At 41.9% G+C, this 14,953-nt stretch overlaps 1 protein-coding gene across 1 annotated transcript in view; it reads left to right on the forward strand.

Annotated features, from left to right (window-relative positions):
• Positions 1–14,509, forward strand: part of ttc3 (tetratricopeptide repeat domain 3) — a 42,677-nt gene extending 28,168 nt beyond the window's left edge. Inside the window, exons 23-44 of the mRNA XM_035666770.1 lie at positions 1,988–2,784; positions 4,930–5,066; positions 5,470–5,790; positions 5,932–6,207; positions 6,294–6,337; positions 7,548–7,598; positions 7,693–7,769; positions 7,850–8,005; positions 8,563–9,154; positions 9,248–9,316; positions 10,375–10,524; positions 10,602–10,741; positions 10,834–10,902; positions 10,986–11,082; positions 11,692–11,795; positions 11,884–11,968; positions 12,107–12,208; positions 12,516–12,691; positions 12,989–13,103; positions 13,730–13,858; positions 13,946–14,038; positions 14,210–14,509. Of these exons, the coding sequence (XP_035522663.1) occupies positions 1,988–2,784; positions 4,930–5,066; positions 5,470–5,790; positions 5,932–6,207; positions 6,294–6,337; positions 7,548–7,598; positions 7,693–7,769; positions 7,850–8,005; positions 8,563–9,154; positions 9,248–9,316; positions 10,375–10,524; positions 10,602–10,741; positions 10,834–10,902; positions 10,986–11,082; positions 11,692–11,795; positions 11,884–11,968; positions 12,107–12,208; positions 12,516–12,691; positions 12,989–13,103; positions 13,730–13,858; positions 13,946–14,038; positions 14,210–14,320 (3,891 nt within the window). The 3' untranslated portion in view covers positions 14,321–14,509. The remainder of the gene's footprint in view (positions 1–1,987; positions 2,785–4,929; positions 5,067–5,469; positions 5,791–5,931; positions 6,208–6,293; positions 6,338–7,547; positions 7,599–7,692; positions 7,770–7,849; positions 8,006–8,562; positions 9,155–9,247; positions 9,317–10,374; positions 10,525–10,601; positions 10,742–10,833; positions 10,903–10,985; positions 11,083–11,691; positions 11,796–11,883; positions 11,969–12,106; positions 12,209–12,515; positions 12,692–12,988; positions 13,104–13,729; positions 13,859–13,945; positions 14,039–14,209) is intronic.
• The last annotated feature ends 444 nt before the right edge of the window (positions 14,510–14,953 follow it).

Consider the following 14,953-nt stretch of genomic DNA (forward strand, 5'->3'; position numbering starts at 1 on the left):
GGACGTCTGGATCTTAAGTTACCAGAGAAACAAGCTGAGCTAACATTAGCAGCAGCTCGGCTAAGTCCGCTAGCATGATATAATAACCTGAGAACTGTTAGCTTTTAGCCTCTGCTAGCATAGTTAAAAATAAGTCAAATAATAAATGATAATTTAGACAACCAAGATGCAGTACAACTTATTTTTCTTTATTTGTCAAAGCAGAAAATAAAATAAGAACAGTAAAGTAAAAGAAGGAATACAGCGTCTCTGACTTTACAGAACCAATCATGAGGTAAGATGCCTTTATTATGTTTTGTTATGGATCAAGAAGAAGCTAATACACAAACCTTTCATGGTTGCTTTGAGTGTATTCGCACCTCGTAATACACAAACCTGTGAAAACTAAAGTAAACTGCATGAACTCCTACAGCTGAAATCTAAAAAGCATCACTGTACATTGATTGCACTTTCACACATTTTAAAACAGGAGTTTATAAGGAAGTGATTTGGTTTTAGTTAGTCCAGGCTGCGTCCAGATGTTCACGTCCTCTCCGTCTGCATCGCCACTACGAATAAAAAGACATCTCGTCTTTGTAATAAAAAACACTGCCACCCTGTCGAGTCCCAAGTGTTGTTCTTGGCACATAGAAGGTCGGGTATTCATTTACGAGACTTTAAAAACCGACCGTTTTAAGTTCGCCTCGAGCTGTTTCGTGAAGCTCAGGTGTGTCCTCGACTGCTGCAGTCAGTTTTCCCTTCCTCTTGTAAAAACAAAGTTATCCTGCATAATTATTATCATTAATCTAATTAAACTGCTCCTAAGTATTTTTTGAAAAACGCATACAGAGAATAGTTAGTACCAAAAAACCCCAAAAACAAAAAACAACTAGTAAAGTAAAATCACTCCTAACACCAAACGTCATTTGGCAAATAATCTGATAAATCATCATCATAGTGCTGCTGTCAGTATTTACAGTCACATTCCTGTCAGACAAAACGCATCTGAGTCGGTCAGACAATAGATCCAGTTATAAATGTGAAAACAAAAATCAGGATACGAGCTGTTTCCAGACTACCGTTAATGGATAAAGGAAGAAATAAACGGAAAACGACAAAATGTTCTTTTTTTTATGTTTTGAAAGAAGAAGATTCTTAGTTTTTCATTTTTGTTTTGAAAATTTTTGTTTTTTTTAAAATAAAAACTGAAAATAAAGACCCATTTCCGTTGAAATAAAAAACTGAAAGAGCGAAAAAAAAGCAACTAGTTTTCAGTTTTTTTTAGTTTTTTAAAATAAAAAAACAGAAATGGGAAAAAAACACTAAAAATTACTTCTTGTCCATTTTTTGTTTTGAAAATGAAAAAAAACAAACGTCCCATTTCAATTATTTTGAAATTAAAAAATGGAAAACAAACAAAAACAAAAGTTTTTCCTTTTTTGAGAAAAACCATAAAAACAAAATAAAAAAGTTCTCTGTTTATAAAGTTATTGTCAGGAAACAGCTCGTTTTCCAATTTTGTTTTTTCATATTCAAATCGAGGATCCGTTACACTGACCGCCTTCCTGTCGGCCGTTTCTTTCTGATGCCTCTTGTACATGAAAACACACTTTTTACGATGTAAACAGAGACCATGATGTGTCATCCAAAAAGGTCTGTTCACACCGGCATTTAAAACGTCAACATTTTCAGATATTTTTTTTGATCTCAAGTCATTTTCTGGTTTCGCCGAAAAGGGACATTTTCTCCACCGTGATGATGTGAGCTGCTGCTGTACATTGTGGCATCTTTGCTCTGTAGGCGTTTGGGAATGTACTTCCTGCATGAATCAGCATCAAAATGTAATTCTAAAAATACTTTAAAACATGTGGAAAAGGACAATAAATGTTGTAAAAAAACAAAAACAAAGAGTCTGTTATTCCTCGGTAGCCAAGAGTTTACAGCGTGAACGACGACCAGCTATTCCTCAAAGGAGGGAGTCAATCCGGGTGCTCGGGTCTCCGCCTAGCGAGTCTCCGAGGTCAAACAGCTGGTCGAGGTTGACGGTGGAGCTACAGAGGAAATCATTGCGGCCCTGCTCCTCCTCCTCCGGCCAGGGGCTCTCCAGGAAGGCCGTGGCGAGGAAGGTCTCCTCGTCAAAGTCCGACACATCATTATTCCTTTGGGTCTCCGCCAACACGTGGATGTCCACTGTCCCCGCGGGGGCTTCAACGGGGGCGATGTGGGTCCCCCGCACTGTCAGGTCCTCCTCCTTCATGATGGGGCTCAGAGGTTCTTCTCCCTCCAGGCTCAGCTCCCCGCTGAGGGCGGAGTCCAGCAGGGCGTCCCAGTCAAAGTCCCCCTTCAGAGGTCCGATCTCCTTCTGTTCGTCCACGGTGAGCAGCGGGGAACTGGAGCGGCGGGGGTATTTGACGCCACCAATTCTAGAGCCCAGTTTCCTCTTTTGCCCCCCTCTTCCGCTGACCACCGGCCAAGACCCCAGCATGGTGCCTTCAGCCAGATGAGGGTCCCAGTTCTGGTCGGCGCCGGTCGCCTCTTCGAACTCCCGGAGGAGGCGCTGGGACTCCGGGTTGATGCACAACCCACTCTGACCTCCCGCGGAGCCTCTGGACGGCGGCTGGAGGTTGACCCTGAACCTGTTCTGCAGAGCCGGGTTGATCTGGACCGGCGGCATCCGCCTCTTCTTGTACGCACCGCTCAGGAGACGCTCGGCGTACTGCGGGTCAATCTTCCAGAAACCGCCCTTCCCTGGCTCGTCCTTCTGCCGCGGCACCTTGATGAAGCACTTGTTGAGCGACAGGTTGTGTCGGATGGAGTTCTGGAAACAGAGAACGAATATTTTAACATGATTGCTTCAAAAAACACTTATTTTAGACGTCACGTTGAAGGAACTGTTCAATATTTGAGGATTTCGTGGGCTTTTTGGGGGGATTGTTGTTGCTTAAAATACCTGATTCCACAGTAGCTTTTCTAACACATTGCAATGTTTTAAAATAGCAAAAATGGTCACTTCTTTTCATATAAATCATTAAAAATCGAAGGCAACTTGTTCCAGTGAGAATAAAAGCTCATGGCTCAATGTTTTGCTGATATGGAGACTGATATAATCGGTGAAACTCGCAGGAAACTACAACGATTGGTCAAATTTGCGGAAAAGTTTCATTGAGTGGTCTAAAATGGAAATTAGCTTTCTTGCTGAGCACCAACCTTAATTTCAACAATGATTTATAGACCAAAAACTGGGTGATATTCGGTCTTTTTGCCTCCTTTCAACATGTAACAAAACACAAATTTTTTTAACTTATTTTGATAGTTGTAAGTTGACAGAGAGACGATATTGATTAGTGCGAAGGTGTTTCTCCAGAGTGTTTCTTAGAAATGTTTTCCAGGAGTCTTTCTTGACAATACAGGACAGCACTTGCTCACAAAAAGCTACAACTTTGACTGCAACTTTCCTCCTAACCGTAACATTAATCTGTCCACAGCTCGGGCTAAAATACAATAAAACATATTCAGGATATTTGGTCATTTGAATCAATTTCCAGGTGTTTCTATTTTCAGCTTTCAGCTTTAAAGGTGCTGGTAGGTGGATGTTGTTACCTTTGCACACTGCCAGGCTAGCTGTTTCCCCCCGTTTCCAGTCTTTGTGCTAAGCTAAGCTAAACCAGCTGCTGGCTGTAGCTTCATGTTTACCGTACAGACATGAGAGTCAATCTTCCAATGTTGAACTTAAAAACAGAAGTTTATAATGTAAGTCACCTTTAAACTGACTGTGCATCAGCAGGAAGTACAGATGGCATCACATTAATGTACTATGCACCCTTGCGTTCATCCAACTGCCCCCCCCCCACCTTCCTCCTTCCACTGAAGTCTAAACAGAGCTGTGACCTGCTGACCTTTGTTAAATATTATCTGCCCCATGTACTGCCTTACAATAACAAAACGCTCTGAAATGTCTGAGCTAGACGCTGAAACACGGGAGTACAGCTAACGGCTTCATCAATCATTTATCCAGCAAAATTAAACTTAGTTTGAAACCCTTTTTTTCGGAGGGGGAATCTGCTGCCCTCCTCCTTTTACCCCCCCAACCTCTTAACACATTACTTGTTTTTGCTCAAGCAGAACAACCAGTGAGCCTCTTTTAAATGAACAGAATAAGTAAAAATAAGTGTTTTTCCTGCAGGTTTAGTGCAGCTGAGCGAAGTGTCGTTGGCTTCTGGAGTTTATTAATTAGCCACACAGCGAAGTCACTAATACCTGAGAGTGTGGCAGCAGGCCTCGCAGTGTGTTCCTCTCAGATTCAGGTTTTCATTGCTAATCTTTAAATAGAAGCAAAGCCCAGCTGTGAGCCAAAGGACGCTGGAAGTCAGTCCGAGTTGAGGGGGAGAAAGTTTATATCAGTGCTTTCTTAAGGGAGCCATTTTCTATCATTTATTAAACTAATATTTTCTGAATATTTCATATTAAATTCTAAACTGTACAATGAACCCAAACAGTGAACCCAGTAACTGCAGGAGGTTTGTGTAAAACGAGCAGATTATTTCCTGTTTAGGGAAATTTTTATACAATTCTCTGTCTGGAATATGTATTCTTTATAATTTTTACACAATCATACAAACTTAATAGGCTTCTTTTTTGACAAATGAAGTTTTTTTTTTTTTTATTGTTCTTGATGCTTGGCCATTGTTCACAGAAGGGAACCCAATGTTGAGATATCCCACTGTGTATTTTCTAAGTTTCATAGAGCCTCACGACCCCCTGTGAAGCTTTAGCGACTGATATAAAGATAAAAAAGCAGTGCTGTGCTGAAGCATCTGTATTTCTTTAATAGAAGATAAACTTGCATGCTTGCTATTGAAAGGCTTTGTTAGAAATAAATTCACACATTTTGCAGCATCTAACACAGAGTAAAGTCCTTCTGAACGTCCTTTTCTCTCTCTCTATCTTCAGCCTGAAGAAGTTAAAATCAAAGGAAGAGCACCGGCTCAAGAGGAAGCAGCATAAACACGCGTTTCAAGATAAGCAGATTATCAACGATGAGATTCTGCTGAAGAAGGAAGATTCAGCAACACAGATTCAACAGAAAGGTAAAACTTCTATAAAAACTATGTTAACAGTTTCTAAATTACATACCCACACACCAAAATACCTTTAAGAAAAGTTTTCAAGATTCTACAACATATTTTTTTTAAATAAATATATTGGTTCAAGATATGTGATTAATATTACAACTGGAAGACATGAGACATGAGAAGACAAACAGCAACAACAAAAACGAGTACAAATTAGAAAAAGTACATAACTAAATAAATTCAAGCTACTAGAAGTGCAGTGAATAATCACCAGAAATAAGAATATTCAAAGAGGTTCAGGGAGAGAATTAGCACCAGGTTGGACTCTGGCAGGCAGCAGTAGTTTTTAATGAGATGCATGTTAACCTAACGAGAGTCTATCCGTCACTTTTTTCCCTTGTTCCCTCTGTGCTGTCAGCCTGGTTGCTGTACAGGGATCGATACCTTCTGCAGATCAGCCAGAACTTGGAGCTACTGCGAGAGGAGAAGGGCCTCCACGTGTCGGTCCTGGCCAGCAGCCTGGGGCCCTGGCTGGAGCTGGACTCGTCGAGGGGGAACCAGCTGGCCGGGAGGATCCTCAACTGGCAGCAGGAGCAGCTGGAGACTCTCAGTCAATTTGTTGAGCTGCTACTGGAGAGGAAGAACCGGGTTTGGGCTCGAGTGCTTGTCCAAACACTCAGTAACTGTCTGGATATAAATCCTAAACTCAGCAACTGGGCGTGTCAGCTCAACAATGCAGGTCAGCATTTAACGTGTTGCATTTAAAGGGAATATGTGTTTACTGGGGGTTCGAGGAGCATCTGCGTACAGAAGTCATATAAAAGTTATGGATTTTAACATCAGCTCAAAGTCTGACCGACGTACTTTCTGCTTTCTTCAGGTCTCAACGCTGCAAAATCCTTCATTGAGCGCTACTCAACACAGTTGGAGCAGCTGGACTTGTCTTTTTTGCTCAACTTTGGTCCCCTGCAGGAGGTGATTATAGAAAAGCTCGGTACTAGACCGGAGCTGTTTTCAAGCATTGGCTTGACTGTGACTGAATACCTAAAACAGGCGCCGCCAGACGACATGAGACTGTTTATCTGGACTCTGGAGGAGCATAGAGAGGAGTATGTGTCCTGCCACATTATACTGGAGGAATATTTTGATATGATGGGTACGTATATTTAACTTTAACATTTAAATTTGCAGGTTTTTTACTTTTTAACTTCCTGTTCTGACTTCTGATTGTTTGTTTTTCAGACGGACATTGTTCAGTCTTAAAAAAGTCTGATGAAAATCAAAATGTAAGTCTTTAGAAACTTTAACAGCAGTTTGTTTTGCTGGTTGGTTATTTACTGGATGGAAGTCGGCTACCACGCAAACAAAAACTTAAAGGAGGAGTTCGACATTCTGGGAAATAAACTTTTTGTCTTGTTGGGAGATAAAATGGTTTAAAGGGGCATCAAACTGTGCAGGTGTAATCAGATAATTTTGGCAATTAAAGTTATAAAATATAAAGAAAACCAGACAACCACAATTTGGACCTGACACCCCGCAGAGGCAATAGTTGTCTCTTGAAAGCAGCACAGAGACTGGAAAACATCTGGTTTAAAAACAGCCCTTTGGAAAGATAAGTTCAGTGGATTTTTAAGATTTTTGGGAATCTGCTGACACGGGGTTTTGCATTATGGGACCGACATCAATTGAGATGTGACATAACTTCCTGTTTTCACTGCAACTTACAATAAGTTGTACATTTTTTTTAACTATCAAAATTGTAATAACAACCTTACAAACAAACAACTATGAGGGTCCATAGTTTCTACGTGTCCAGTTTCGCACAGCTCGGTCTCACCGCCTGGGAGGAGTTGAAAAAATAAAAATAAAAATAGGTAATGTTTTTGGTTACGTTACAGGTGTAAATGGGTGATACCGGTGTCACAAGAAGCTCAATTCAGGAAATGTGTGGATGTAAAGTTTTCAAATATACAATGTAGTTCGGTTGTACTTGAGTTCTCGTCAAAAACATCAACAATCATCATTATTTTTGCAGATTTCATGACTTCAAATTAATAATAATGGCACCAGATTTTAAACAGTGTCTCAGGAAACTACTGGACCAAGTTTTGTGTTAATAGAAGTGATTGTTGATGGATATATGAGACTTCTAGATTAAATAATGAACAGGTTGAAGCTTTTTCTCTTAATCTTTTCTTCTAAATAAATAGATAAATTAATGTAATGTATTAAATTGCACTTTCTGTGGTTTTAAAAAGCACCTCTAAAGCTCACTAATTAACACATTATCTCTGTTTTCTATGTTTAATTTTTACCAAAATGTGAAAACGTGCGACACATTGCGAGGCAAAGGCACATTAAACCTATAAAATCAAACATTTCTCAAAATGTCGAACTATTCCTTTAATGTGGTTTAACCCGACTGATCCATCTTAATATTAAATGAACCATTAAACTCGAGCTTAGTGTTCATTCTCGAGTTTATTCCCATTTCAGAATTCTCCTATGAAGAGTCGAGGACGGAAAAAGAAACAGAAAGAGCCGAAGGTCAGAAGGAGTTTGGTTGATAGTTGTTCATTTTAAAGACTCTTAACGTCCATGTATCATCAGTCTCAAGTGCTTTCTCTCGTCTTCCTCTCAGGGTGTTTTTGTTTGGTCGGGGTCGAGAACCGTACCGAGAGAGGAATGGGACCAAGACTTATTTGAAGATGACTCTTTGTAAGTTTCGCACACAGATTGTATCGTAATATAAACGTAATTATAACTAATAAATGACGTTGAGCTCTTTCCGTCCGCAGATCATTCCTTCACCCCGGTGATCCGTTCAGTGTACCTAGTCACCTTCGAGAGCAAGTGGCCGATTTTGAGGACCAGTACAACGGCACCAGAAACAGAAGTCACTATAAAAACATTTTGGACAACAACCCCGACCCGACAAAAGAGAGTTTGTATGAGTAAGTGAAATATAGTTCAGTGCAGCAAGATTTCCTTTAATTTCCCACATTTGTGAATTAGTTTGACCACATTAAAGGTCCAGTGTGTCACATTCAGGACGCTCTGTTGTCAGAAATGTAATATAATATTCATATGTATGTTTTCATTCGTGTTTAATCATCTGAATATAAGAATTCATGGGTTTTTGTTACCTTAGAATGAGACTTTTTGAGTCTGAGTCGACTTCTCAGTTGATTTATTCCCTCAGTAAACAGTTTCCTGATGAGTTTCTCGGCTCTAGTGCTCTAGTTTCAGTCTTCTTCCATACAGCATGATGATCATTTAGTAACTGATGGTCCCATTTTAGAGTCAAACAGACCATAAAGCAGGGTATGCTTTAGGGCGGGGCTACCTTGTGGATTGACAGGTCCATTCTCAGTGAGTCCGTCCAGCTTCAACGCACCAAAACTCAGGATCAAAACTGTCAAACAGGTGCTGATTCAGATCTGGATCCAGATTCTGTTTATCTGGAGTATCAGATTGTGTTAATGGACGTCTCTCTCTCCTCCTGCTGCAGCTACTTTGCTCAGATCCTGGAGGAGCACGGCCCCCTGGTTGCCGAGGACCCTCTGCTGGTGGGAGAACTGGAATATTTCCCTCCCGTTGCTCAGCAGAAGATCCAGGAAGCTGGCGGCTTCGAGCCTTTCCTCCTGGAGTCCCTTCGCTTCATAAAGATGGGGAGGTCCATCGGCCTGGCTAAGCACGCCGTTTCCCTGCAGCAGGCTGGACACGGACCCAGCCTGGACGAACTGGACGACCTGGACGACTTGGACGACCTGGATCTAATAGAGGACTCGAACTCTGCTGATTTTCAGGCAGCTCATGATCCGGCTTACACAAGCCACCTGGACCAGTACTCATCTGCACTGACTCAAGTCTATTCCATCCTCCCTAGCCCTTATGACTCCAGCTTCCTGTCGGCGGGTGGCGTTACTCTGACTGTGAATGATCCGTATTCTCATTGGACTGCCCTGGGCAACTTTTTACCTAACAGCTACGAGGAGCTGGATCTATATTCCGAGGAGGGCGAAGGTGGAATTTGTGATCAAACTTTAGGCGCCTTGGCGACGACGGAGGAAAACTTTTGTAAGAAGCACGCAGCAGTGCAGGTTAGTACCAACAGTTCACTGTGTAAATACAGTATATGGAAACACATGAAGGAACACTGAGCTGTGGTTTAAATGCTCTTTATGTTCTCTCAGACGTGTCCGGAGGCCATGAGGAGTGTGGCGGTGAATACTGAGCTTCATGAGCGCTTCGAGAGCTGCCAGGTGAGTTCTTATTATCTGAAACTGTCTTAGACGGATGCTGACGTATTCTAGGGCTGCACCATATAGTAAACATATCGTAATGAGATTATTTTTACAGATATTCTGATTCACAATGATCATTTCTGCATCACAAATTGAACAAAAACTATTCAAATCGTTTAAAAAATGGGGTTTTTTTTAAATGTGGAGGATTTGTAGACCCGGGCACCTCTGCAGTGTTTCAGCACTTCATTATGATTCTGATCATATTTTATCTTTAATAAAAACATTACAGCTCTTTACATTTGTGTCGCACTTCTATATTATGATTTCAATAATATTTGGATTCACTGTGCAGCCGTACTTTATTCGCCTTTCCAATGTTGTATCATGTTTTATGTCGTCACATATTGTATTTTAATTGTTGTTGTTTTAGTATCACTTTATTTTTTCTTTTATATGAATATTTTGCGCTTTTATTTTTTATCTTTTGTGTGTTTATGGTGGCGGCTCACGTGAGTTTCTGATTCTTTGTTCTGTGTATCCTTTAATCTGGAAAGCTGCTTAAGCTTGAAAAGTGCTTTATAAATAAAATAATTATTATATCCGTTTGACAAAACCACAATTATCTTTCTATGGTTTCCAATAGAGCAGGTCCAGACCGTACTCCTTATAAAACGATTTACCCGTTCCAACCATGAGCGAGCACTTGGCGACAGCGGCAAGGAAAGACTTTCATTTAAGAGGCTGAAACCTCGAGCAGACTCCGGCTCTAAGCGGTCGGTCGTCTGTATCGACCAGTTGGGATTTTTTTATTCTATTTAGGAGTTTAAAAATAAAATCTCTAACCTCAATATTTACAGACTAGTTGTATTTTAGCCGCTCACTCAGATCTACACCACATATTTTAGTTTAACTCTTGCAGAACGACTCTTTAGAACAGCGATGTTCTCAGTATCAGGGTTTTTCTGAAGCTGTGAGCAGAATTCTCCCAGACGCTGACCACCAGTGTGAGCGAGTGTGTTTTAAGTCTTTACTGATTTCATTGACTCCTTTTTGGCCTTTTCTCATTCTTCCAGGGTGACATCAACAAAAAACAAAAGGCTATCAAGAACCTGAAGGATCAGATCCTGAAAATGGAGAACAGCTGTGACGAAATCAACAGGAGATACCAGGAAGAGCTCGCGTTCCTCGAGGAGGAAATCCACAAGATCTCCACCAACATACAAGTGAGCGGTTATTAGAGAGGAGTTAAAGGTACAATGAGCTGAATCTGAGTGACTAATGGTTGTTTCCTGCCGTCCAGGTGACCAATAAAGAGCTGGTGCTGTTCCAGCAGAAGCTGGAGGAGGAGGTGAGGAAGGACCAGAAGGAGAAGAAAGCCAACCAGGAAGTGCTGAAGACCCTGAAGGCGGAGATGGAGGAGTTGGTGGAGGAACACGGGAGGTGAGACCGTTTAAAGATGAGTTTAAATAATGTTTTACTCATAAGTCGCTCTAAACATTAATGTTTGTATATTTGTGTCTTTTTTCACGCAGTCTTTCCCGAAGCATCCGAGAGAAAAAGAAGAACTATGACACAAGGTTGAAGGATTTCCTGGAGCTGAGGTGAGTGCTGCTGAGCGACGGCTGAACTTCAAATAAAATCCTGGCAGACTTTTTATTTGACTTCTGTCTCGTTGTTGGTTCAGCAATCAGTCGGCAGCGGAGAAGATGAGTCTGGAGGACGAGATCAAACGCTGCAAGGTCTCGTTTACCTCGGCGACCAGGAGGTCTCACACGGCTCAGGTGGGTTCCTCGTTCCTGATCACATCTCTGACAGGCAGCCAGGTATCGACCCATTCATGATGTTAAAGAGTTCTTTAAAAATCCTCCATCAGTCCAACTTTAATAACAAAATACAAACATGTAAAGATATTTGTTTATGCTGGCTGGTGAACTGTGTGATACCGGTTCATATAATAATAAAGTGGGTTGGAATCATTCAGAACATTTAAATTTAAACGTACTCGCACAGTTTAACACAATAATCTTCTACAATAAATCAATTTCTTCCAATATTTAGTGGTATAAGCAGTTTAGGAGCATTTTTTGGAAGCAGAACATTAAATTAGCAAAATAAAAGGACATAAAATTGCCCCAAAAATTGATGAATCGTTATATATATGACTGGACGATATATTCGTCCAGTCAGTTCAGGAAAGACTAGTTGTATGTCTTCTTTACTTCCAACAATCATAATATTCCTCTTACTAGCCTCATATTTAATGTCAAAATCAATTGATAGCAGCAGACTCAAAGCTCTTCTATCAGTAAAGAAAAAACAGTAAAGCAGATTTCTATCAGTAAACTAACTGGTTGCAGTGGTTTTGATCATTAAATGCTGTTTAACTGCAGCTGTCGGTGATGGAGAGCAGTCGGGATCAGGGTCTGTACGGCCTCTACAGAGAGCTGACCAACGCCAAGGCTCTGCTGAACAAACTGGACGAAGCCGTTCACCGGTAAGAGGCCGAACGCCACCGCCGCAACCCGCCTTCGCCAGAGACAGCGGCCGCTTCACGTCTCATATCTGTCCGTCTTTTTTTCCAGACACCCAAACCAGGACCTGGAAATGACCAGAAACAGCTGGAGAACCAACGTCCAGGAGATCGAACGCAAAATCTCTGCTGCCGAGGTGAAAGGATGAAAAGAATATCACGATCAATTCATTGAAGAGCTAATAGAGCAGATGTTTGATAAGAGCAGATGTTTGATAAGAGCAGATGTTTGATAAGAGCAGATGTTCAGTCAGTCTCTCTGTGTTGGTCCACAGACTCAGTACCAGGAGCAGAAGGATCAGGTGAAGAATGGTAGAAGAGTCAGCGAGTTGCTTCCGGTCAACGTGAACCACCAGTCTGAACCTCCAGCTGCACCAGTAAGACCACATCAGATAGACCAGTACAGCTCGATGGAGGACGGGCTGCTTCTCTTTCTTTATACATTAAAGCCTTTTTATGGACGAAACGACTGATTTCATGAATAAAATAAGAAAAAGATAAAATGAAGAAGAGCAGGTTTACAGGTTTTAACTAAAAACAGTTAATTGAGTTATTCTTGTTGCTCTGAGACACTTTTATTGTGAAAATCCAGACTAAGGTCAATAAAAACAGACCAATCAGAGCAGATAGTGGAGTCTCTGTCAGAAATGACTCATTAATAAAATGAATCTGTTGATGTTGCAGACGTCCTCAACCTCCCACGGCTCTCCCACCCTCCCCCAGCAGTCTGCGGCCGAGCCGGCGGCCCCCCCGCCTCAGATGCAGCACAAACCTCCGACCAGGCCCCCGGAGCCTGCACACAGCACCGTGTTCGACAAAGGCATGGAGCGCCTGTCCGCCATGTTCCCCGACTACACCAGGTAACGCTGACACAGGTGGCTGCTGGGATGTGGAGTCTTCAGGACTCTCTCCTTTATTGGCATTATTTTTACCAACATATTGTTTTTAACTGCCGAATAACAAACTCCAGTATTAGTCGGTCTGTACTTCCTACAACAAGTTCAGCATTTTTTAATTATAAGATGTATTTGGTAAGTTGAGTTGTTTATGATCAAACATTTTCACAAAGAACAGAAACAAAGGAGGAAACGCTGCCGTTAGACTTACAGACACTCGAGGACGNNTATATTTATATTTATTTTCTGTTTCGTGTTCAGGTCGGACTTGATGAGGTTCGTTCAGGAGCTGCGTTCGTCCAGCGGCGGGAGCCTGGCCAGCATGGCGCTGCAGGATATGGTCGGTGGAGTGACCCAGCTGATCCTGGACCATCAGGTAGGTGGTTCAGTGTTTACACAGACCAGAGACCAGCTCCTCACCGCTCACACGTTCACTGACTGTGGACATTGTTGGCAGCGTCACTGAAGATGTCAGTTAATGATCAGAGTTCTTGATTCCTGAAGGAATTCAGTTCAAAGTGACTTTATTTATACTGTAAACAACAGAGTAAACAACAGAGTAAACAACATTCAAATGCCTCCAGGAGAGTTAGCTGTACCTAAGAGTGTCCATAAACATCAACACATCTGTCTCTATTCCACCATCTTTTAATAATTCCCTCTAATTGTCAAACATTTACAATCACACTGTGATTCTTCTGTAGTAGTCAGAGTTAATTTAATGAAACAGTTCAGTTACAGACACAGAGAGAGAGAGAGAGAGAGAGTTACAGTGAACACAGAGAGAGAGAGTTACAGTGAACACAGAGAAGAGCAGGAAAGGAGAAGTTAAACAATAAGACACTACAGAGTGAAGCTGGTGATTTTATATAAACTTGTTCCTCAGATGTAACTTCCAGAAAAACAAATCTCACATTCAGTAGTTTGTTCCCGCTCCGTTCTGTCTCCTGTGAACGTTCAGTATTGATCAGACTGGTTGTTGTTGTTGTTGTTGTTTCTCAGGAGAAGATCAATTCTGGTGCCAAACCAAACATGATGGGACGCAGGAGTCCGGCTCAGTACGCGGCCCCCCCTTACACCGCCCCGGTCTGGCAGACGTTCGGACCTCAGAGAGTCACGCAGTCAAACGCAGTAAGTCCAGAACCATCCAGTGAGAGCAAGCTGCACTGATATTGATTATTGATTACTGATCTCACTGAGTCTCTGTCTCGATCGCAGCTCAACGTCGAGGATCCGTGCATCATCTGTCACGATGACATGAGTCCGGACGACATCTGTGTGCTGGAGTGTCGACACGGTTTCCATAAGGAGGCGAGTGAACGTGTTTTAATGGTTCAGGTTGTGGTCTGCAGGTTTAAGGTGGAATGAGTCCCTGCAGGTTTAAGGTGGAATGAGTCCCTGCAGGTAGAATAAAGGTATAGAGTCCGTTCTGGTTTTAACGCGCGGCCTCTGTTGTGTGTGTGTGTGTGTGTGTGTGTTCAGTGTATCCGGTCGTGGCTGAAGGAGCAGAGCACCTGTCCCACCTGCAGAGATCACGCTCTGCTGCCTGAAGATTTCCCCGTGCTGCCTGGAAAGAGACGCCAAGCCCCCTGATGTGTCTTAACCCTGCTGCCCCCCCTCCCTCCTCCAGTATCTGTATCTGCTTTTATCTTTTTTTTATCACTCGTTTCATTAAAATCTAAAGCATAAACTTGAGTTTATTGTACCCTTAAAATGTTCAGGCATGCAGAAAGGCACCAGTTTATACTGAATACTGAATAAAACTTCTTGTTTGAACTCCTCCGTCTGTTCTCTGAAGTTACAATACACAACTTAAAATGACTTTTTGTCTGGAGTCTGGTGATACTACGACTGTTTCTGGTTAAACAAACTCTCTCGTCGGCTCAGGACGGCTTTGCTCCTTCACTAGTTTCCATTTTCATAGTAAAGAAATGACAAACAATTTACTGACAGATCGATGATGTAGGTCAATCTGACAGAAGAGCGCCCCCTGCTGGATCACACGGGAAACTACCTTAAAGACAACTTCTACATTCTGAATTTGAAACAGGTCATTAAACAACTTTAACTTGTGGTCCGTTTACACACTTTCAGATGATCACAGGTTCTTCATCAGCAGGCATTTTACTTTTCACTATAACGAGCAGTAAATTAGGATTTTGGACATTTATTCATAATTTTGTGTTACTGATCGTATAGTTTTGCAACTATAATACGCAGCATTGC

This window comes from Morone saxatilis, unplaced genomic scaffold (assembly GCF_004916995.1).
Source record: "Morone saxatilis isolate NCDOM2014 unplaced genomic scaffold, NCSU_SB_2.0 Contig20, whole genome shotgun sequence".
Lineage (NCBI taxonomy): Eukaryota > Metazoa > Chordata > Actinopteri > Moronidae > Morone > Morone saxatilis.